General features: G+C 49.2%; 2 protein-coding genes across 5 annotated transcripts in view; one reads left to right on the forward strand and one right to left on the reverse strand.

Moving 5' to 3' along the window:
- Positions 1-1,972: 1,972 nt before the first annotated feature.
- RIIAD1 (regulatory subunit of type II PKA R-subunit domain containing 1) lies at positions 1,973-6,430 on the reverse strand. The gene is given in 5 exon segments (XM_087943282.1): positions 1,973-2,161; positions 3,312-3,358; positions 5,064-5,140; positions 6,297-6,340; positions 6,343-6,430. Coding segments are annotated over 5 exon segments (276 nt in total). The 5' UTR covers positions 6,377-6,430; the 3' UTR covers positions 1,973-2,087.
- Positions 6,431-12,241: 5,811 nt separating this feature from the next.
- Positions 12,242-16,971, forward strand: part of CELF3 (CUGBP Elav-like family member 3) — a 29,283-nt gene continuing 24,553 nt past the window's right edge. For 3 of the 4 annotated variants that reach the window (XM_087943287.1, XM_087943285.1, XM_087943286.1), the window contains exon 1: positions 12,487-12,716. In XM_087943287.1, the coding sequence (XP_087799413.1) occupies positions 12,572-12,716 (145 nt within the window). In that variant the 5' untranslated portion in view covers positions 12,487-12,571. Of the gene's footprint in view, positions 12,717-16,971 lie in introns of all 4 variants that reach the window. The other variant, XR_015745318.1, reaches the window with a different exon arrangement.

Consider the following 16,971-nt stretch of genomic DNA (forward strand, 5'->3'; position numbering starts at 1 on the left):
TGGGAATAGGGAAGGCAGTCTGCTCACCTTCGCTGCCCCTTTCTTAGCCTCGCACACACACACACACACACACACACTGCTCCGTTGTGCCAGGGTCCTTGCGGGAACCAACGGCGGCGGCGCGTCCCGGAATGGCCTGTTTGCGACAGCCTCTCCAGACCTCGCAAAGCTGTCGTTGCATTAGCAGTCCCGTCGCGGCACCGACTGGAACAAGCTGCCCCCCCCTTCCCTCCCCCCCGGTGTCCTGTCCCTTGGCATCCGAAGGGTCTGCTGCCACTTAATTTATGCCCAACCATGCCTCCTCCTCCTCCTCTTTTCTGTTCCCACCACCATCGAAGGGAACACAAGGCTGCCAGGCCCCCCTCCGTCAGGGAAGATAAGTCAGGGAAGATAAACACAGGAAAACTTTATCCCCCCCAGTAAAGGAGGGATGGCTGCCAACAATCTCATTAGGGCCCTACGTGAGGATGCTGGGGGAAGGGGGGGAGGGGGGTCCGGGATGCACCGGCGGAGCAGGGCATGAATATTCACACGGAGCTGCGCCTGCTGCAGCAGAGCCATCCATTACGGCGGCCTTGACGTCCCACCTTATCAAGGTGACTGCTGAGATCATGTCGGCAGAGCTGGCCAGGCCTGGAGAAGGAGGGGCGGGGGGGGGAAACGGGGAGGGGGCCAGACTGCGGGTGAGGTGGCCCTGGAGGCTCACAAAAGGGAGGGTTGCACCCCCTGGGTCAAGGGGTCCCTTTGGGGCTGCGGGGAGGGGGGTGTCTTCCGAACCCCGACATGCTCAGCGTTGTGGAAGTTGGCTGCAATTCAGCTCTTGGTTGGCCCCTGTCGGCTCTGCCAAAGGGCAGCCACGAATAACAGATAATCAGAGTTGGAAGGGACCTTGGGGGTCATCTGGTCCAACCCCCACCCACCCAAGCAGGAGACCCTATACCATTTATGACAGATGGGCAGTCCAGTCTCTTCTTGAAAGCCTCCAAGGATGAAGCTCCCACAACTTCTGAAGGCAACTTCTGTTCCAGGGGTTGATTATTCTCACTGTCAGAAAGTTTCTCCTTATTTCCAGATTGAAATCTCTCCTGGATCCGTTTCCATCCATTTATTCCTTGCGTTGCCTTCAAAGATGCCTTGGAGAATAGCTTGAACCCCCTTCCTCCTCTCTGGGGCAGCCCCTCAAATACTGGAAGATGCTCTCCTGTCTCCCCTGGTCCTTCTCTTCCCTGGACTAGCCAGGCCCAGTTCGTGCAACCGTTCATTGTATGGTTTTAGCCTCCAGTCCTCTCATCATCCTGGTTGCTCTTCTCTGCACTTTTTCTAGAGTCTCAATATCCATTTTTATAGTGTGGTGACCAAAACTGGATGCAGGATTCTAGGTGTGGCCTTACTAAAGCTTTACAGAGTGGTATTATCACCTCACTTGATCTCCATTGTATCCCTCTGGTTCATACAACTTAGGATTGTGTGGCTTTTTTGGCTGCTGCTGCACACGGCTGGCTCCTCTTTAGCCGGTTGTCCACTAAGAATGCCACCTTGGCGTGTGGCAAGGGGCGTTTTCCATCAAGGTGGAGTGGCCACAGGTGGTATTCCTGGACCCCTCACTGGACTTTTTGACTTGCAACTTAAGCCCAGCCCAGATAGTAAATCCACAGCCCTCGGCTTAACGACTACCGCGGAGCCCTGTTGCTAAATGAAACGTTGAGTTTTTTTGCCCCCAAAGGGTTACGACTTTGTGCCGTTTAAGGGATCGCTGAAGACGTGATGTAAGTACAAGTCGGCTGAGTTTGGATCCCCTGACTGCAGGAGGCTACAACGGTCATCCGTGTGAAAGAACTCTTAGTGGCGCTGCGGCTTTTGAGCTGCGTCACTAAGTGAACCCCGTTGTAAGTCGAGGGCAGCCTGTACAGGATGCAGCCGTGCCTGGAGTTGCTGGCGTTTCATCCCCCCCCACTGAGCTGGGGGGTGGGGAAAGGAGCCATTTTCACACATTTTTTTGTGGGTTTATTAACAACCGATGAAAAGGAAAGAAATTCCAAGAAATATCATAATTCTGGGCCCGTTCGAATTGTCAAAGCAGGAGGCCCTTAAGTAGCCTGGTTTAGCTTCTCCATCATCTGCTCCTGGATCCTCTTCGGCAGCTCCGGGTTGGTGAAGTAGTCTGGGAAGCAAAAAGGCCAGGAAAACGGAAGTTTGGGGTGTTTTTCTCCTTGCCTTGGGCTTCTGCGGGTTGGGCTAGATGACCTCCAAGGTCCCTTGATGGCAAATCGGGGGATTTTTTTTAGCCTATTTCGTTTCCCTGCTTTGCTCCTCCAAGGGAGTGTGTCTGTGTGTGACAGGTCCCAGGTGTGCAAACGGCAGAGGGAAGCACTCTGCACATGGTCAGGGGAGCGTGACACACGCCTCCGGGGCTCTCTTTGCCTGACGCTATTCTCCTGCAGGGCTCTTGTCTGCCCTTCTTAGAAGCTAAAATTTTCTCTTGCGAGGCGGTGCTGATTGAGAAACATCCTTGCAAGGAAAATATTATTTATTGCTCCGTTTGGGGGAGGGAAGGAAGGAAAAGAAAGGAGAGAAGACTAAGGAAAGGAAAGAAAGGGAAGTGAAGCAAGTGAAGCAAGGAAAGAAGGAAAGAAAAAAAAGAGGGAAGAAAGAGAAAGAAGAAGGAAGGAAAGGAGAAAGAAAGGAAAAGAAAGAAAAAGCTGAGAAGGAAGGAAGAGAAAGAAAAAGGAAGGAAGGAAGTTTAAAGGGAGAACCGTTTAAAGTTTAAAAGAGCCGAATCAACTTTCAAGATTCTGTTCAATGCAGAATCTTCAGAAATTGAATTTAAGCAGCCATTGATTTTAGTCTGAACAATCAGCAAGTTATTATTAATTAATCACAACAGGGTTATGCCTCTGTTTGAAACTTTATTTAGCTTGGGAGCAGGTTCTGCTTTGCTTTTTAAATTTATTTATATTTTTTAAAGCCCTGTTTGCTTGGCCCGCTCTCTGGGGCTCCTTCCCCAGGATTAATTTTGGAGGGGGGGTGTCCAAAAAAACCCACATTAAAGCAGGCATCCTTGAAACCCAGGCACCGTGGTTGGGCATCTGATCGGGGCAGAATAGACGTCCTTGTGGCAAAGAGAGAACATTGGAGGGGGCCGTGAAGCCGTCTGGCCAAAAAGAGAAAAAAAATCAGAATTTTCCACGGTGCCCATCCGATTCCCAGCCAATCGGCAGCCCAGGCTGGTGTGTTTTTGCACGCACTTCAATTGGACACGGACACTCCAGATCTCCCAATGGGGTATTGTTCAAATAAATTTTAATACTCACCTGCCGCAAATTCTCGGATATTCTCTGGCCTTTTCATCAAGACGTCTCTGGAAATCACCAAAGGGCAAGGAGGAGGAGGAGAAGAGAGAAGGAGAAGAAGAAGGAGGAGGAGGAGAAGAGGAGGAGAAGAGGAGGAAGAAAGAAAGGAGGAGGAGAGAGAGAGAAGGAGAAGAAGGAGGAGGAGGAGGAGAAGGGAGGAGGAGAAGAGGAAGAAAAGAAAGGAGGAGAAGAGGAGAAGGAGGAGAAGATGGGAGGAGGAGAAGAGAAGAAGAAAAAGAGCAGGAGAAGAGGAGAAGAAAGAAAAGAAGAAGGGGGAGGAGGAGAAGAGAAGAAGGGGAGGGGGAGAGAAGAAGAGAAGGAGGACGAGAAAAAGGAGAAGAGAAGGGAAAAGGAGAAGAAAGGAGAAAGGGAGGAGAAGAAAGAAGGAGGAGGAGGCGAGGAGGAGGACAAGACAGGAGGAGGAGGAGGAGAAGAGAAGGAAGGAAGAGAAGAAGGGGAGGGGGGAGGGGGAGAAGAAAAGAAGGAGGACAAGAAGAAGAAAAGGGAAGAGGAGGAGAAGAAAGGAGAAAAAGAAGGGAAGAGGAGAAAGGAGGAGGATGAGAAGAAGGAGGTGAAGAAGAGGACAAGAAGGGAGGAGGAGAAGAAGAAGAGGAGAAGGAAGAAGGAGGAGAGGAGGAGGAAGGGGAAATGGGGCAGAAAAACAGATTTTCAAAGACTTTTTTTTGTTCCTTCCTTTTTTTTTTGCCTGGCCGGTCCTCGTCCCTTGTCAAATTGGTAAATGAGCCCCTTCCCTTATCGAAAATCGATAAGGCAATTAGAGACCCAGGAGAAACGTCTAATTTATATCTGCCCTCCTCCTGCATCGGCAGAAAAAAAAATTGGGTCTTGGGGGCCCCGAACGGAGCTTTCGATGGGGAAATTAAAACCCTCGGAAAAAGCCTACGCGAGAGGCAGCCGGCCGAGGAAATATTTATCACAATTAAAAATACCTTTTCCTTTTTTTCCTGAACTACCATTCGGGAATCGATAAAGCAATTAGCAAAGCGCTCCAGAAATTGAGGTTTGGTTTTGTTTTTTAAAAGTTGGTTAAAAGAAATTCACCGCTTTGTTAAAAAAAAACTAAAAAAAAAACACCCCAAACCCTAGTTAAGGCCACGCCTGGAATCCTGCACCCAATTTTGATCGTCATATTACAAAAAAAAGAGGTTGAGACTTTGGAAAAAGTGCAGAGAGGAGCAACGAAGGTGATCGAAAGGCCTGGAAGCTAAAACGTAGGAAGAACGGCTGCAGGATTTGGGTTTGGCCCGTCTAGAGAAAAGAAGGACTTTTAGGGGTGAACATGATATCAGTATTTCAATATTTGAGGGGCTGCCCCAAAGAAGAGGGGGTCAAATTATTCTCCAAAGCCACCTGAAGGCTGGAGGAGAAGCAACGGATGGAAACTAACCAAGGAGAGAAGCAGGAAGAAGAGGAAATTTCCTGACAGTAAGGACGGTTAACCAGTGGAACAACTTGCCACTAGAAATTGTGGGGGCTTCAAACACGGGAGGCTTTTAAGAAGAGACTGGACAGCCCCTTGTCTGAAATGGGTTCTCCTGCTTGAGCCAGGAGGGCTGGACTAGAAGACCTCCAAAGGTCTCTCCCAACTTGGTTGACTTCAAACGGTTGTAAATCAAGGACTATCCGTAATCCGTTGGGCCTTGAGAAGAAAGAATAAAATGAAAATCCTTTCGCTCCATCTGGGAAACTGACCTGAGAAATCCAGACAGCAGAACCTCAATTTCGGTGTGAGCCCGGAGGTATTTCTCATTGTTAATTTTGGTGTTGATCTAGGAAGGAAAATATACAAAAGGAAGACCCCAAAAATAAAAATAAAAGTGGTTATTTGAAGGATCACTCATGACTGCCTTGGTTTGAACTATTACTATTCCTAAAATTGCACATTGGGTGGTTCCCCCCCTCACACACACACACACAACCACCATACACACAAAGCCAGCCTCCCCTGCAGGGTTGTGTGGAAGGTAGAAATGGTGAGGCCACATCCGAGGCTTCAGGTCTCCTAAGGAAATTGTATCCTGCAGTCTAATGTCGGCACTAGCTGGGCGTGTTTTCCCGACAGGGATTTTTCCTAGGTTTTTGTCGGTGTGTTTGTGGGTGTGGGTGGTGACAAAGACACTCCTTCGTAATTGTCCCCGGTTGTATAACAAGCCTCAGCCTAAGATTTCTCCAAAGCCCTGGAGCCTTTCCAAAAGGCACTAAAATCCTTTTTAGTATTATGCGGCCAATAATAATAATTAAGAATAATAATGTGGAGGAGGAGATGGAGAAGGAGGAAGAGAACTCAAAGAGGAGGAGGAGGAGAAAAGGAAGAGTAAAAGGAGAAGAGGAGGAAGAAGGTGGCGGAGGAGGAGGATTTCATGGATGTAACAGGAAAAATGAAAAAATAAAAATAAATAAAATATACGGTTTTCCTTCTCTGTCCCCATAAATGTTTCAGAACAATATCAAATTTCCTTGGATTTTTCTCCTTGTTTTCCTGGTTTCATTATATTATTGGCAGTTGGGGTCCTTCCCAATTTCAGCTCCCCCCCCCAACCTCCTCCGTCATTTTCCCCCCAAGCTGACCCACATTTGAACCCCAAATCTCAACTTGGATTGGGCACCAACCTCGGTCCGATTTTGCCATCTTGGCTTTTGCGCATCTGGGTCCCTTTGGGAATCTCGGCTAGTTTTTTTAGGAAGCTGGCTAGTTAGTTTGGGGGAGAAAGCCCCTTTCTTTTCCGGGGGAGGGGGTGTCTTAACATTAAAATTTGTGTGGGGGGGACTGGAATTTCCCTGCCAAGAGAAATGGGCAGCTTGGTCCTTGCAAAAAGCCTGCAGAAACTATGCTTTGGAAAGCATAACGGGGGATCCTTAAAAATTCAGGGAAGGGGGTCCCTTTGCCCTCTCCAGGCCTGCAACTCCCCCCCCACACACACACACCTTGTAGGTCATGAGCTGAGTCTGTTGGGGGCTGAGGGCCCCCCATCCAGGGTTTCCAGACCTGTCGTGACATCAGCCATTTTGCTGGGTGGCAGCCGCTTCCGTCGTCCCTGGCAGGAGCTGCTGTTGGCGCTGTTGCCATGGGGACCCTTGCTAGCGGTTGCAAGGCCTTGCCCGCAGAAACGGGCCTGATTCCTTCCTGCCCCCTCCCGCTTCCCCCCCCCGTTTTGCTTGATTTCTTTTTTTAATCTCCTCCCCTCCCTTTTCCTGCTTTCAATTTCCACACTTGGCAAGGAAAAGCAAATTGCAAAGCCTGCGTTTGAAGAGAAGCCGTGGGGCAGGTGTGTGTGTGTGTGTGTGTGTGGATTGGGGGAGTGAGGTGGGGGGAGTTGCATTCATTTTGCAGCCCACCCCCACCCCCCACCCCCAATGCTGCAACCAGTCCTGAGGTGCTGTTGGGTTGCCTCTGGCCTGACTGGGACTTTTTCGCCTCCTGGGGAGAAAAAATGGTGAAGTTTTTCTACCTCCCCAAAAACCAAACACCCCTCGAATTCTTTTTCACAATCCAGCCCCTGCGGTTGTGACTTGCACCAAGGCCTTATAAAGGGAGGGGGTCGATTTGATGCCTTTGCAGGCTGGGGGTTTGAAGCCCACCTTGGCTCGGCCGGTCTTCCTTCCCTCCCTCCCTCCCTCCCTCCCTCCCTCCTTCCTTCCCTTTTTATTTCATTCCTGTTTTTCTTCCTATTATTTCCTCCATCCCTCACTTCCTCCCTCCTTCCTTCCCTTTTTATTTCATTCCTGTTTTTCTTCCTATTATTTCCTCCATCCCTCACTTCCTCCCTCCTCCTTCCTTCCCTTTTTATTTCATTCCTGTTTTTCTTCCTATTATTTCCTCCATCCCTCACTTCCTCCCTCCTTCCTTCCCTTTTTATTTCATTCCTCTGCTTTTCTTCCTATTTCCTCCATCGTTTTTCCTCCCTCCTTCTTCCTCCCTTTTTATTTCATCCCTGCTTTTCTTCCTATTATTTCCTCCATCCCTCACTTCCTCCCTCCTTCCTTCCCTTTTTATTTCATCCCTCTGCTTTTCTTCCTATTATTTCCTCCATCGTTTCCTCCCTCCTTCCCTCCCTTTTTATTTCATCCCTCTGCTTTTCTTCCTATTATTTCCTCCATCCTCACTTCCTCCCTCCTTCCCTCCCTTTTTATTTCATCCCTCTGCTTTTCCTCCTATTATTTCCTCCATCCCTCCCTTCCTCCCTCCTTCCCTTTCCTCCCTCCCTTCCTTCCTGTTTTTCTTCTTTCATTCTCTTTCTTTTTATTTCCTTCTTTTTTTGCTTTTTTTCTCTTTTCCTTCTTTCCTCTGCTTATGTCCCTTCCTCCCTTCCCTTCCCTTCTCCTATTTTACAATACCCCACACCTCTCAGCTCCTGGATGTCCAGGCAGGGCTGTTCCTTAAAAAAAGAAGAAGAAAAAACCCCAACCCTGACTCCATGAAACAAAGCGAGGATGGAGAACCAGGCCCTGGGTGTGCCTCTGCTGTCTCAGTGTGCATATTTTTGCCACCTCTGTGTGTGTGTGTGTGTGTGTGTGTGTTTGCACAAAGGCGGGAAGGAGCCGGTGTCCCCCTTCCCATCTCCTCCAGGGATGAGGTCATCGTGGAAACGGAGCCGATTCTTAAATCATCCTGCCATCTCCAATATCCACAAACAGGGCACGCTTCTCGACAGATGTCAATATATATTTAAGTCGGCCAGCCTCTCTCGGTCTTCCAAGAAGGCACCGAGGGCCGGCAGCGGCTTGGAACCTGAATCCTTTTTTTTTTTAACGTCGGGAGGTTTAGCCAACAATTTGGGACAGGCCAACTTTCACGTGCCGGAGTTCAGGTGCCCGCCGAGGGCAGGGCAGGATCTCGGGCAAGGCCTGGTCACCTCCTGAGGGCTCAGCTCTGCTCAGTGGCCAGGGAGAGCGGCAGGACTACAGCTCCCAGCATCCTTTGCCCTGGGCCCTGCTGGCCAGGGGTCATGGGAACCAGAGGCCAGTGAGCATCTGGAAGGAAGATTCCCCCAATTTCTCAGCTGTGGGCAAAATGACCTCGGGGCTGCCTGTGTGGAAAGAGACGAAAGCCACCCCCACCCCCTGGCTGTGGTTTATGGAAGACGCCACCCTGGGGACAGCAGAGGCCTCTAACCACTCAGCTGCACTCCTGGGCTGCATGGGATGCAGAAGCAAAAGGCTATCCATTTGGATGATAGATAGATAGATAGATAGATAGATAGATAGATAGATAGATAGATAGATAGATAGATAGATAGATAGATAGAGAAGAGATGGATAGGGAGAGAGAGAAAGAATAGGGAGAGAGATGTGAAAGGGAATATGGATGGATGGAGAGATGGTGATGGAAGGGATGGATGATAGATAGATAGATAGATAGATAGATAGATTAGATAGATAGATAGATAGATAGATAGATAGATAGATAGATAGATAGATAGATAGATAGATAGATAGATGGATAGATAGATAGATATGATAGATTGATAGATAGATAGATAGATAGATAGATAGATGAATGATAGATAGATAGAGAATAGAGACAGAGAAGGATGAGAGTGATAGAGAGGGAATGGATGTGATGCTAGATTAGATAGATAGACAGGAGAGAGAGAAAGAAAGAATTGCTAGCTAGATAAACAGAGACATGGGGGGTGGGGATAGATATAGACAGACAGGGTTGAGATTTCTCTTCCTCGCTTGCGAAGTTGGGAGTCCTGTCTGGATGGGACTGGAGGGGAAAGGTTTGTGGACTGCCTTCCCTCTCCCCCCCCCCCCCAGGCTTGGAGACCTCTGTGCATGCTCAGAGATGCACCCCCACCTTTGCCAGGCTGGCTGGCAGCGCTGGGGTTCAAGGGAAGGCCTTGGAGGTCTTGGAAGTGGGTCTGCACCTTCGTTAGGCCTCCGTTATAGGGCCGTAGCTGGCAGGCGGGGAGGCGAGGGCAGGCGGCTGTGCCCTCCCCTTCCTCCTCCTCCTCCTCCTCCTCCTCCCCCCTCCGCCCCAGCTTTCTTCTAATTGTGGTCTGGCCAGCTGTGTTTCAGCACCGCGGACAGATCCTGAACAATAGGAGCGGCGCTGGCACTTAGGGACGCTCTGCAAATTCCAAACTGGGAGAAGGAAGGAAAGGAAGGAAGGAAAGAAGGAAGGAGGGAGGGATGGGAGGAAAGAAGGGGGCAAAGCCAGGGCAAATCCCCCCTCCATTCCAGCCCCCCCTCCATCTCTGGGTTTCCTACCCCCTCCCTTTCCTTGTGTCCTTTAGGGGAGGGGTCACACACACACACACACACACACACACACACACGAAGGCTTTTGAGATTAAACCAACCTTTCTCCAGCCTTCCCAGTTGTTTTTCCACTTGGAATAAATTGTGGGTGTCTCAGGCCCAAATTTATACGTTGACCCCTTTCCTGGTCCCACTTAAAGGCTGGGCTTTTGGCTCAAGGAACCGGGGCGTTAAGAAGAGGAGTTACAGGATAGGGAGGGTGATCTTTATTCCAGTCTCTCTTGCATTTTGTGGCAATGCAGTTCTCTTGTTGTTGTTTTTTAAGCATCCTGGAGTGTGCCGAGAAAACGCAAGTTAGGCAGAGGAAGAGATGGGGAAATAGAGAGGGAGGGGTTTCGAGGGGGGTGGGTTATTTTTTGGCACCCTTCCTTTCCCCCCCCCCTCCTCAAAACTGGACCCCAACATTTTCCCTCTGAAATGGGAGTTGAAGAGCCAGGAAAAATAAATCCCTTCGGCGAAATGGGGAAGGAAAAAAAAAAAGATTTAGACAAGATGTTTATTTGGGTTGCCCGCTCTCCCAACCAAGAATTGAAGGTGGGAATTAGCAGCTTGGAAATTTGCTGGAATTGAGGGATTTATATCGCCCCACAAGCAAACTTTTTTGGGTTTTATATATTCCGGGGAAGGAAAATAGTGGAAATTCTCGGCGGTTCTGAACGGAGAAGCAGAGAATAATCAGGGCTGTTTAGTTTAGAGGGGTTTTTGTTGTTGTTGTTCCTAAAATAAAAAAGACATATCCAGAGAGATTTGTTGACAGTCCTGTGCCACCCAGAATGGTGCAATGGAGCTTCTCTATTCAAAGATAGTCTACCCTTGGGGATAAATAGAAAAGGAGAGTCACAGCTGCTTTTCCAAAGCTTCTTTGTGGCCCCTGGATGAGTGAAACAAAGCTGGTATTTTTTTTGTGTTTGTTTGTTTGCTGCAACCGAGTTTTCTAAGGCCTTTTGGGTGGGTTTCCTTCCACCATTTGATACAGTGTTTTGTTTCGTTTTTATTCCTTCCAATCTTGGGTATGCATGACTGCCCAAAGCTGGAAATATATATATATATATTCTTTTTGACTGGTATCACTAAACAAAAACAAAAAACCTTTTTGGTTCAGATTCTCGGGCTGTCTGAATCCACAGCCCGTTGTTTAATTCTTGCTAGCTTAGGATGTGATTTCCAGGCCAGGATATGAAGTTTTCAAAAATGCAGTCAAATCACCTCTGGCCCTGAAAAGACCTGTAAGCAATTGCATTCCGTCAACATTGCCTTAGCCTTTTGTGCTGCAAAAGCCACGTAAAAGCTTATTTATTGACTGTTTACTTGATGCAATTTCATTTGCTGCTTTGTAGGGTAACTCTGGGCAGCTTGCAGTGTTAAAATTGCATATATATATTTTTTTTTCCCACGTCATTATAGTTGTGCTTTTAAAGTTGTAGCAACGTTTCGGCAGAATCTCATCTGCCATCATCAGGCTTCTGTATTGGGTTCATCTATATATAGTCTGCTAGTTACAATACTTTGTTTAGTGTCCGTTCAAAGTGCCGAGAAAAAGTTTCTTATGACCAATTTTCACTCTTTATGACCATTGCAGCATGCAAGCCTCGGTCACGTGATCAAAATTCAAACACTCAGCCCCTGACTCGTATTTATGATGGACGCAGTGTCCTGGGGACTCACGATTCCCCTTTTGCGACCGTCATAAATATGAACCATCGGCCGCCTGTCCGAATTTTGATCCCGTCGACTGTACGGATGCTTCAAGTCACTCCCAAGTCCCTTTTTCCTGGCGCCGTTGTATTTTTGAGCACTCACTAAATGAACTGTGGTAAATCGAGGATTAGCTTCATCCCCTCCCACCCACCCACCCACCCATCTTGCAGGGAAGAGGAGAAAAACAGCCCCCAACCCACCCCGCGGGGAATCTGCCAGCCTTTTTGCGTTTTTCTCCCGAGTTGGCACTTGGCGGCCGGTCCCTGACTCTGCCACGGTTATTAGTCGAGGGAAAAGAGGTGGACGGGTTGGAGGCTGGCTTGGTTGGGTGGCAGGGGGAAAAAAGGAAGGAGGAGGCTCCGACCTGCCCCACACTGCCGGACCTGAGCATCCGGAGGGTTGGGGGAGGGAGAAGCCCAGAGAAGAAGGGGGCCCAGAAAGGCAGCGGGGGCACCCCGGAGAAGAACCCAACCCCAAAAAGAAGAAGAAGAAGAAGAAGAAGAAGAAGAAGAAGAAGAAGAAGAAGAAGAAGAAGAAGAAGAAGAAGAAGAAGAAGAAGAAGAAGAAGAAGAAGAAGAAAGAGAGAGACGGGCGGAGGTGAGGATTAAAGACCGCGACGCCTCCAGCGAACCAAAGTTGATCCAGCTTAAAACTTCATTTCAGGGCGCCAGGCCCCTTCCTTCCTCTTCCTCCTCCTCTTCCTCCCCATTGCAGCCCCCCGAAACGTCAGGATGAAGGGTCGGGGAGAAAACTCGTGAAGAAAAGGGCCGGCTTGATTGTTATTTGTGCAACTCCGGGTTTGAAGGGAGGCAGGAGGAGGACCCAAGAACCAGCCGGGCTCCGTTGATATTTGGAATTCTTTGGAATTGTGGTTTTATTGGGGGGAATCCGAATCGAAAGAGGCTGGGCGGAAAAGGACAAAAAACGGACATGCCAGTCCATTAAAGCCAGACCGGAGGGCTCTTTCTCCCTCCTCCCCACCCCCGTTTACACCCCCCACTCCCCCCACCTTTCATCTCCTTTTGTCTCCCGCTGCCAAGTGGGGTGATTCCCCCCGCTTCGTTCTCCCGGTTATTCCGATTTATCTCTTTTTATTTTTATCTGAATTAAAACCCCGCTGTTATCGGAGGTGGGGGGACATAGAGAGAGAGAGAGAGAGAGGTGGGGGGTAGGGGTGGGCCGAGGCTCCGGCGATTCCGAATTTGAGGCTCGCTCCGGTTCGGCGCCTGTTTGGACCAATGAAGGAACCGGATGCCATCAAACTTTTCATCGGACAAATCCCTCGGAATCTGGACGAGAAGGACCTGAGGCCGATTTTCGAGCAATTTGGGAAAATCTACGAATTGACGGTCATCAAAGATAAATACACCGGCATGCACAAAGGTGAGGAGACGGGCTGGAGGGGGGGGGGGGCGGGCGGAGCACCGACAACCCCCTCCAAAGACCCTTCAAAGAGGAGGGGGCTCCTGGCTTTTCCCAGGGAGGGAGGCCGGGGTTCCGAGCGATGCGTGGATGCGGGTTGGGTTGCGGGCGACGGGGTGAGGAGGGGGCGGCAGAGCAGATGGCAGGGGAGGGAGCTGGAGATTTGCATGGATTAGAAAGTGGAGGGAAGCCAACCCTCCCTTCCTCCCTTCTTTCCTTCCTTCTTTCCTCCCTTCCACCCTTCTTTCCTTCCTTCTTTCCTCCCTTCCTTCCTTCCTTCCTCCCTCCCTTCCTCCCTCCCTTCCTCCCTCCCTTCCCTTCTTTCCTTCCTTCTTTCCTTCCTTCCTTCCTTCCTTCCTTCCTTCCTTCCTTCCTTTCCTTCTTTCCTTCTTCTTTCTCCTTCTTTCTTTCCTTCCTCACGTTTCTTCCTTCCTTCTTTCCTCTCCTCCTTCCTCCCTCCCTCCCTTTCTTTCCTTCTTCTTTCCTTCCTTCTTCCTTCCTTCCTTCTTCTTCCTTCTTTCTTTCTTTCCTTCCTCACCTTTCTTCTTCCTTCCTTCCTTCCTTCCTTCCTTCCTTCTCCTTCTTTCTTTTCTTTTCTTTCTTTCTTTCTTTCTTTCTTTCTTTCTTTCTTTCTTTCCTTCCTTCCTTCCTTCCTTCCTTCCTTCCTTCCTTCCTTCTTTCTTCCTTCCTTCCTTCCTTCCTTCCTTCCTTTCTTTCTTTCTTTCTTTCTTTCTTTTTTTTCTTCCTTCCTTCCTTCCTTCCTTCCTTCCTTCCTTCCTTCCTTCCTTCCTTCGCAGGGCACGACAGAAGCCCGAGAGGGCCCCATGTGGCTTTCAAAAGGGGGGGACGAAAGTGCAAACACGAAGCGAGGGGGGGCATGCGATGGGGGGGGTTAGAAGCAGGGATGGGGTGGGGGGTTGAAAAAGGTGCCTAGATTAAGCAGGCTGGCGGGATCCCCCCACCCCCCACCCCCGCAAAGGCGGTTCGGCGGAGCGTGTTTTTTTTTTGCAAGGCGCCAGGTTGGCTTTGTGGCTTGTCGGGGATCCCAACAAGCTGGGATTAGACCGAGGCTTGTCTCGGCCGGGAGTCTGGGGCACGAATGCCTCGCGGGGGGTGGGGGGGGTCGTTTGGGGGGTCTGGCAAGGCTGCCGGCGCTCTTGAGGGAACAAAGAGGAAACCGATGTATTTTTAGCCCGCCTGGCCCGGCGAGGCTTTCCAGGGCGAAAGACGCCAAGCTTGACTCAGCCCCGGCCGGGTTTTTGGCTTCCGAAAGGGGAGGCGGCTGCTGCTGCTGCCGCCGCCGCCGGGCCCGCCTTTGGCTGGCGTGCCCGATGCTCCCCCGGGGCTGCCCGAGAGCAGCTTCGCCTCCCCCGGCGTCACTCCAGGAGAGGGACGTGAGTTTGGCTCGGCTCTCTGGAGGAGGGGGGGGGGGAGACCTGGGTGGGCGCTCAGGGGGTCTTGGGAAGCGGCTCAAACTTGGAGATTTGGACGAGGAGAGGAGGGAGGGAGGGAGGGAAGGAAGGAAAAGAAGAAGAAGAAAGAAAGAGAGGCAGAGGGGAAGGAGGATAGGAAGGCAGGAGGAGGGAGGGAGGAAAGAAGGAAGGAAAGAAGAAAGAGGGAGGGAGAGAAGGAAGGAAGGACTGGAGGAAGAAAGGAATAGGGAAAGATAGGGAGGAGAGAAGGAAGGAGGGAGGGGAGAAGGAAGGAAAAGAAGAAAGGAGGCAAGGAAGGAATGGAGAAAGATAGGAAGCAGAGGAAAGGAGAAGGGAAGGAGGGAGGAGGGAGGGGGAAAAGAGAAGGAAAGGAGTAAAAGAAAAAGACAGAAGGGGGGAAAGTAGAAATAGAGGGAGGGAGGAATAGAGAAAAAGTGGAAGGAAGGGAGAAGGGAAGGAAGGAGGGAGGGGAGAAGGAAGGAAAAGAGGAAACAGGAGGGAGAGAGGGAGGAAGGCAAAGAAGATATAGAAAGAGAGAAAGGAAGGATAGGAAGGAAGGAATAGAGAAGGATAGGAAGGAAGGCAAGAGGGAGGGAGGAAGAAAAGAAATAGGGAGGGAGGGAGGAAAGGAAAGAAGAAATCGAGGGAGGGAGGAAAGAAGGAAGGAAAAGAAGAAATAGACAGGAGGAGAGAAGGGAGGAATAGAGGGAAGGAGGAAATAAAGCAAGGAAGGAAGGAAGGAAAAGAAGAAATAGAGGAGGGAGAGAGAGGGGAAGGAGGGAAGGATTTTTCTCCCCTTCAACACCAGGATAATCTGCACTGCTTTGTAAACATTCCCCTGATTTGCAAAGGAGCGAAAGCAAGAGGCAAATTCCCCGGGGCCAAGTCAGCTAAGAATAAAATCTAATTAACACCCACACTCTGTACTAAAGGAAAGTTTAAAAGAGGCCGAAAGAAAGAAAGAAGAAAACAGACACCTCAGGATTAATCCCCAACTCTGGGTTCCCTTTAATCTGGGTTAAATCCGCAACCCTGACTTCTCCCATTTCCCACCCCACCCCTTTGCCCCCAAACTTTTGGGGATCAAGACAGGAGAGAGAGAGAGAGAGAGAGAGAGAGAGAGAGAGAGAAGTGCTTGTTTTGATCCAGGTTGGCTGCTCCCAGCTCTGATGGATGGAGCAGTCTGGCAGGTGTGCACTGTGCCGTGTTGTGAACAATTTTGGCTCTGGGAAAGGAACTGGGAAGGGACCAGGAAGAGGCTGGGGGAGCAGTCATGCAGCTTTTGCTGAGTCAATTCTCACTTTAAAATCCAGGAAAACAGAACCGCTCTTAGCGTGGGTCCAAAAGGAGGGGTTTTTGAGGGGTGGGTGGGTGAGATATTTCTCTTAAAACAGCTGCAGAACCAGACTCTGAACGATGGACGTTTTTATGCAGGTTCAAGTTTCAACCAGTCCCCTTGTTTGTTTGTGTGTGTTGTTGTTGTTGTTTTTGACAAGAATCACTGAGGACTAGAACCTGAGCTTGTTTTGCAGGGAATCGATTAGCCATTTGACTGCTTGAAGGGCTTGGAGGGGCTGATGTGTGACCCCGAGATCTCTCTCTCTCATCAAGGGTTGGATAGACCCTGAGAAACTTCCTATGTTTTTAGCATCTGTATTCTGGGATATGTGTGTGTGTGTGTGTTTTTTTTCCCTTCCCTTTTTTTTTTTTAAATGCAAATAGTTCATCCATTTTTTGGATGCCTTTTTGATCGGTTTTGATTCGGAGGAGCGGTCTCACCCACTTCTGGGCGGCGAAAGGTATTCTTTCCAAACTGCAGAGATGCCACTGAAAAAAACTTGGTGGGATGGAAATAAATCTTGAACCGTTTTAGGATGGTGTTTGGGGGGAGTGAGGCTGCGTTCACACACACACATACACACATGGAAAACTAATAATTTTTTGCAAGAGGCGATAAGCAAACAAACATTTGCAGTTTCACACCCAGCGGTGTTAAAGTTACTACTGGTGTAAAATGCTACTGGAAGGGGGGGGGGAAGACCACTTTAATTTGTTCCTCAAATTTCTGATCAACATTTTGCAGCCCACCGTGGAAGAGAACCCATTTCAACACCTGAGGATGTTTTGATCTTAAGAAAAACAACCACATGGCAAAACCATCAGTGACTCAGGATTAAGCGCTGAGAATAGGAAGGATCAACTTCCCCCCCTGTGGCACAAGTTTTCCAGGGCAAATTCATCCTGGCAGGTTACTAGTCCTCAAGAGAATGGACTCCTCCACCTCTGCTCCTAAGTTAGCACCTTATATAGGAAGGCTTAGATTTGGATTGCTTTATTTGGCTGAGTTGGGGTGATGAAGTGACATTTGGGGGGGGGTAGGGAAGGCGTCCGTGTTTCTCCAATGATATCGATATTTAATTAAAAACCTCAGTGAAAAAGGATCAAAGGTTTTGTCCTGGAAAAGAAGCCCCGTTTGCATTCCAGAATATTATTATTATTATTATTATTATTATTATTATTATTATTATTATTATTATTATTATTATTATTATTATTATTATGCAAAGGGACACAAATTTTTTTTTTGTTTCTCTGCAAATATTCCGTCTGCTTCTTTCCACCTTCCAAAGTTCTCTGCAATTAGGGGCGACCAGGTTTTCAAACCAGCATTTAATTCGGGTTTGTTTCGAGCGTCGCGGCCTTCCCCTTTCAAACACCCTGTGCTTTGTCACCCTCTCTCTCTCTCTCCCCGGCTGCCAATTTGGAGCACGTGCCAGTCCTTA

Source organism: Notechis scutatus, chromosome 14 (genome assembly GCF_049901735.1).
Source record: "Notechis scutatus isolate UNSWTSFEM ecotype Mainland chromosome 14, rNotScu1.2, whole genome shotgun sequence".
Taxonomy (NCBI): domain Eukaryota; kingdom Metazoa; phylum Chordata; class Lepidosauria; order Squamata; family Elapidae; genus Notechis; species Notechis scutatus.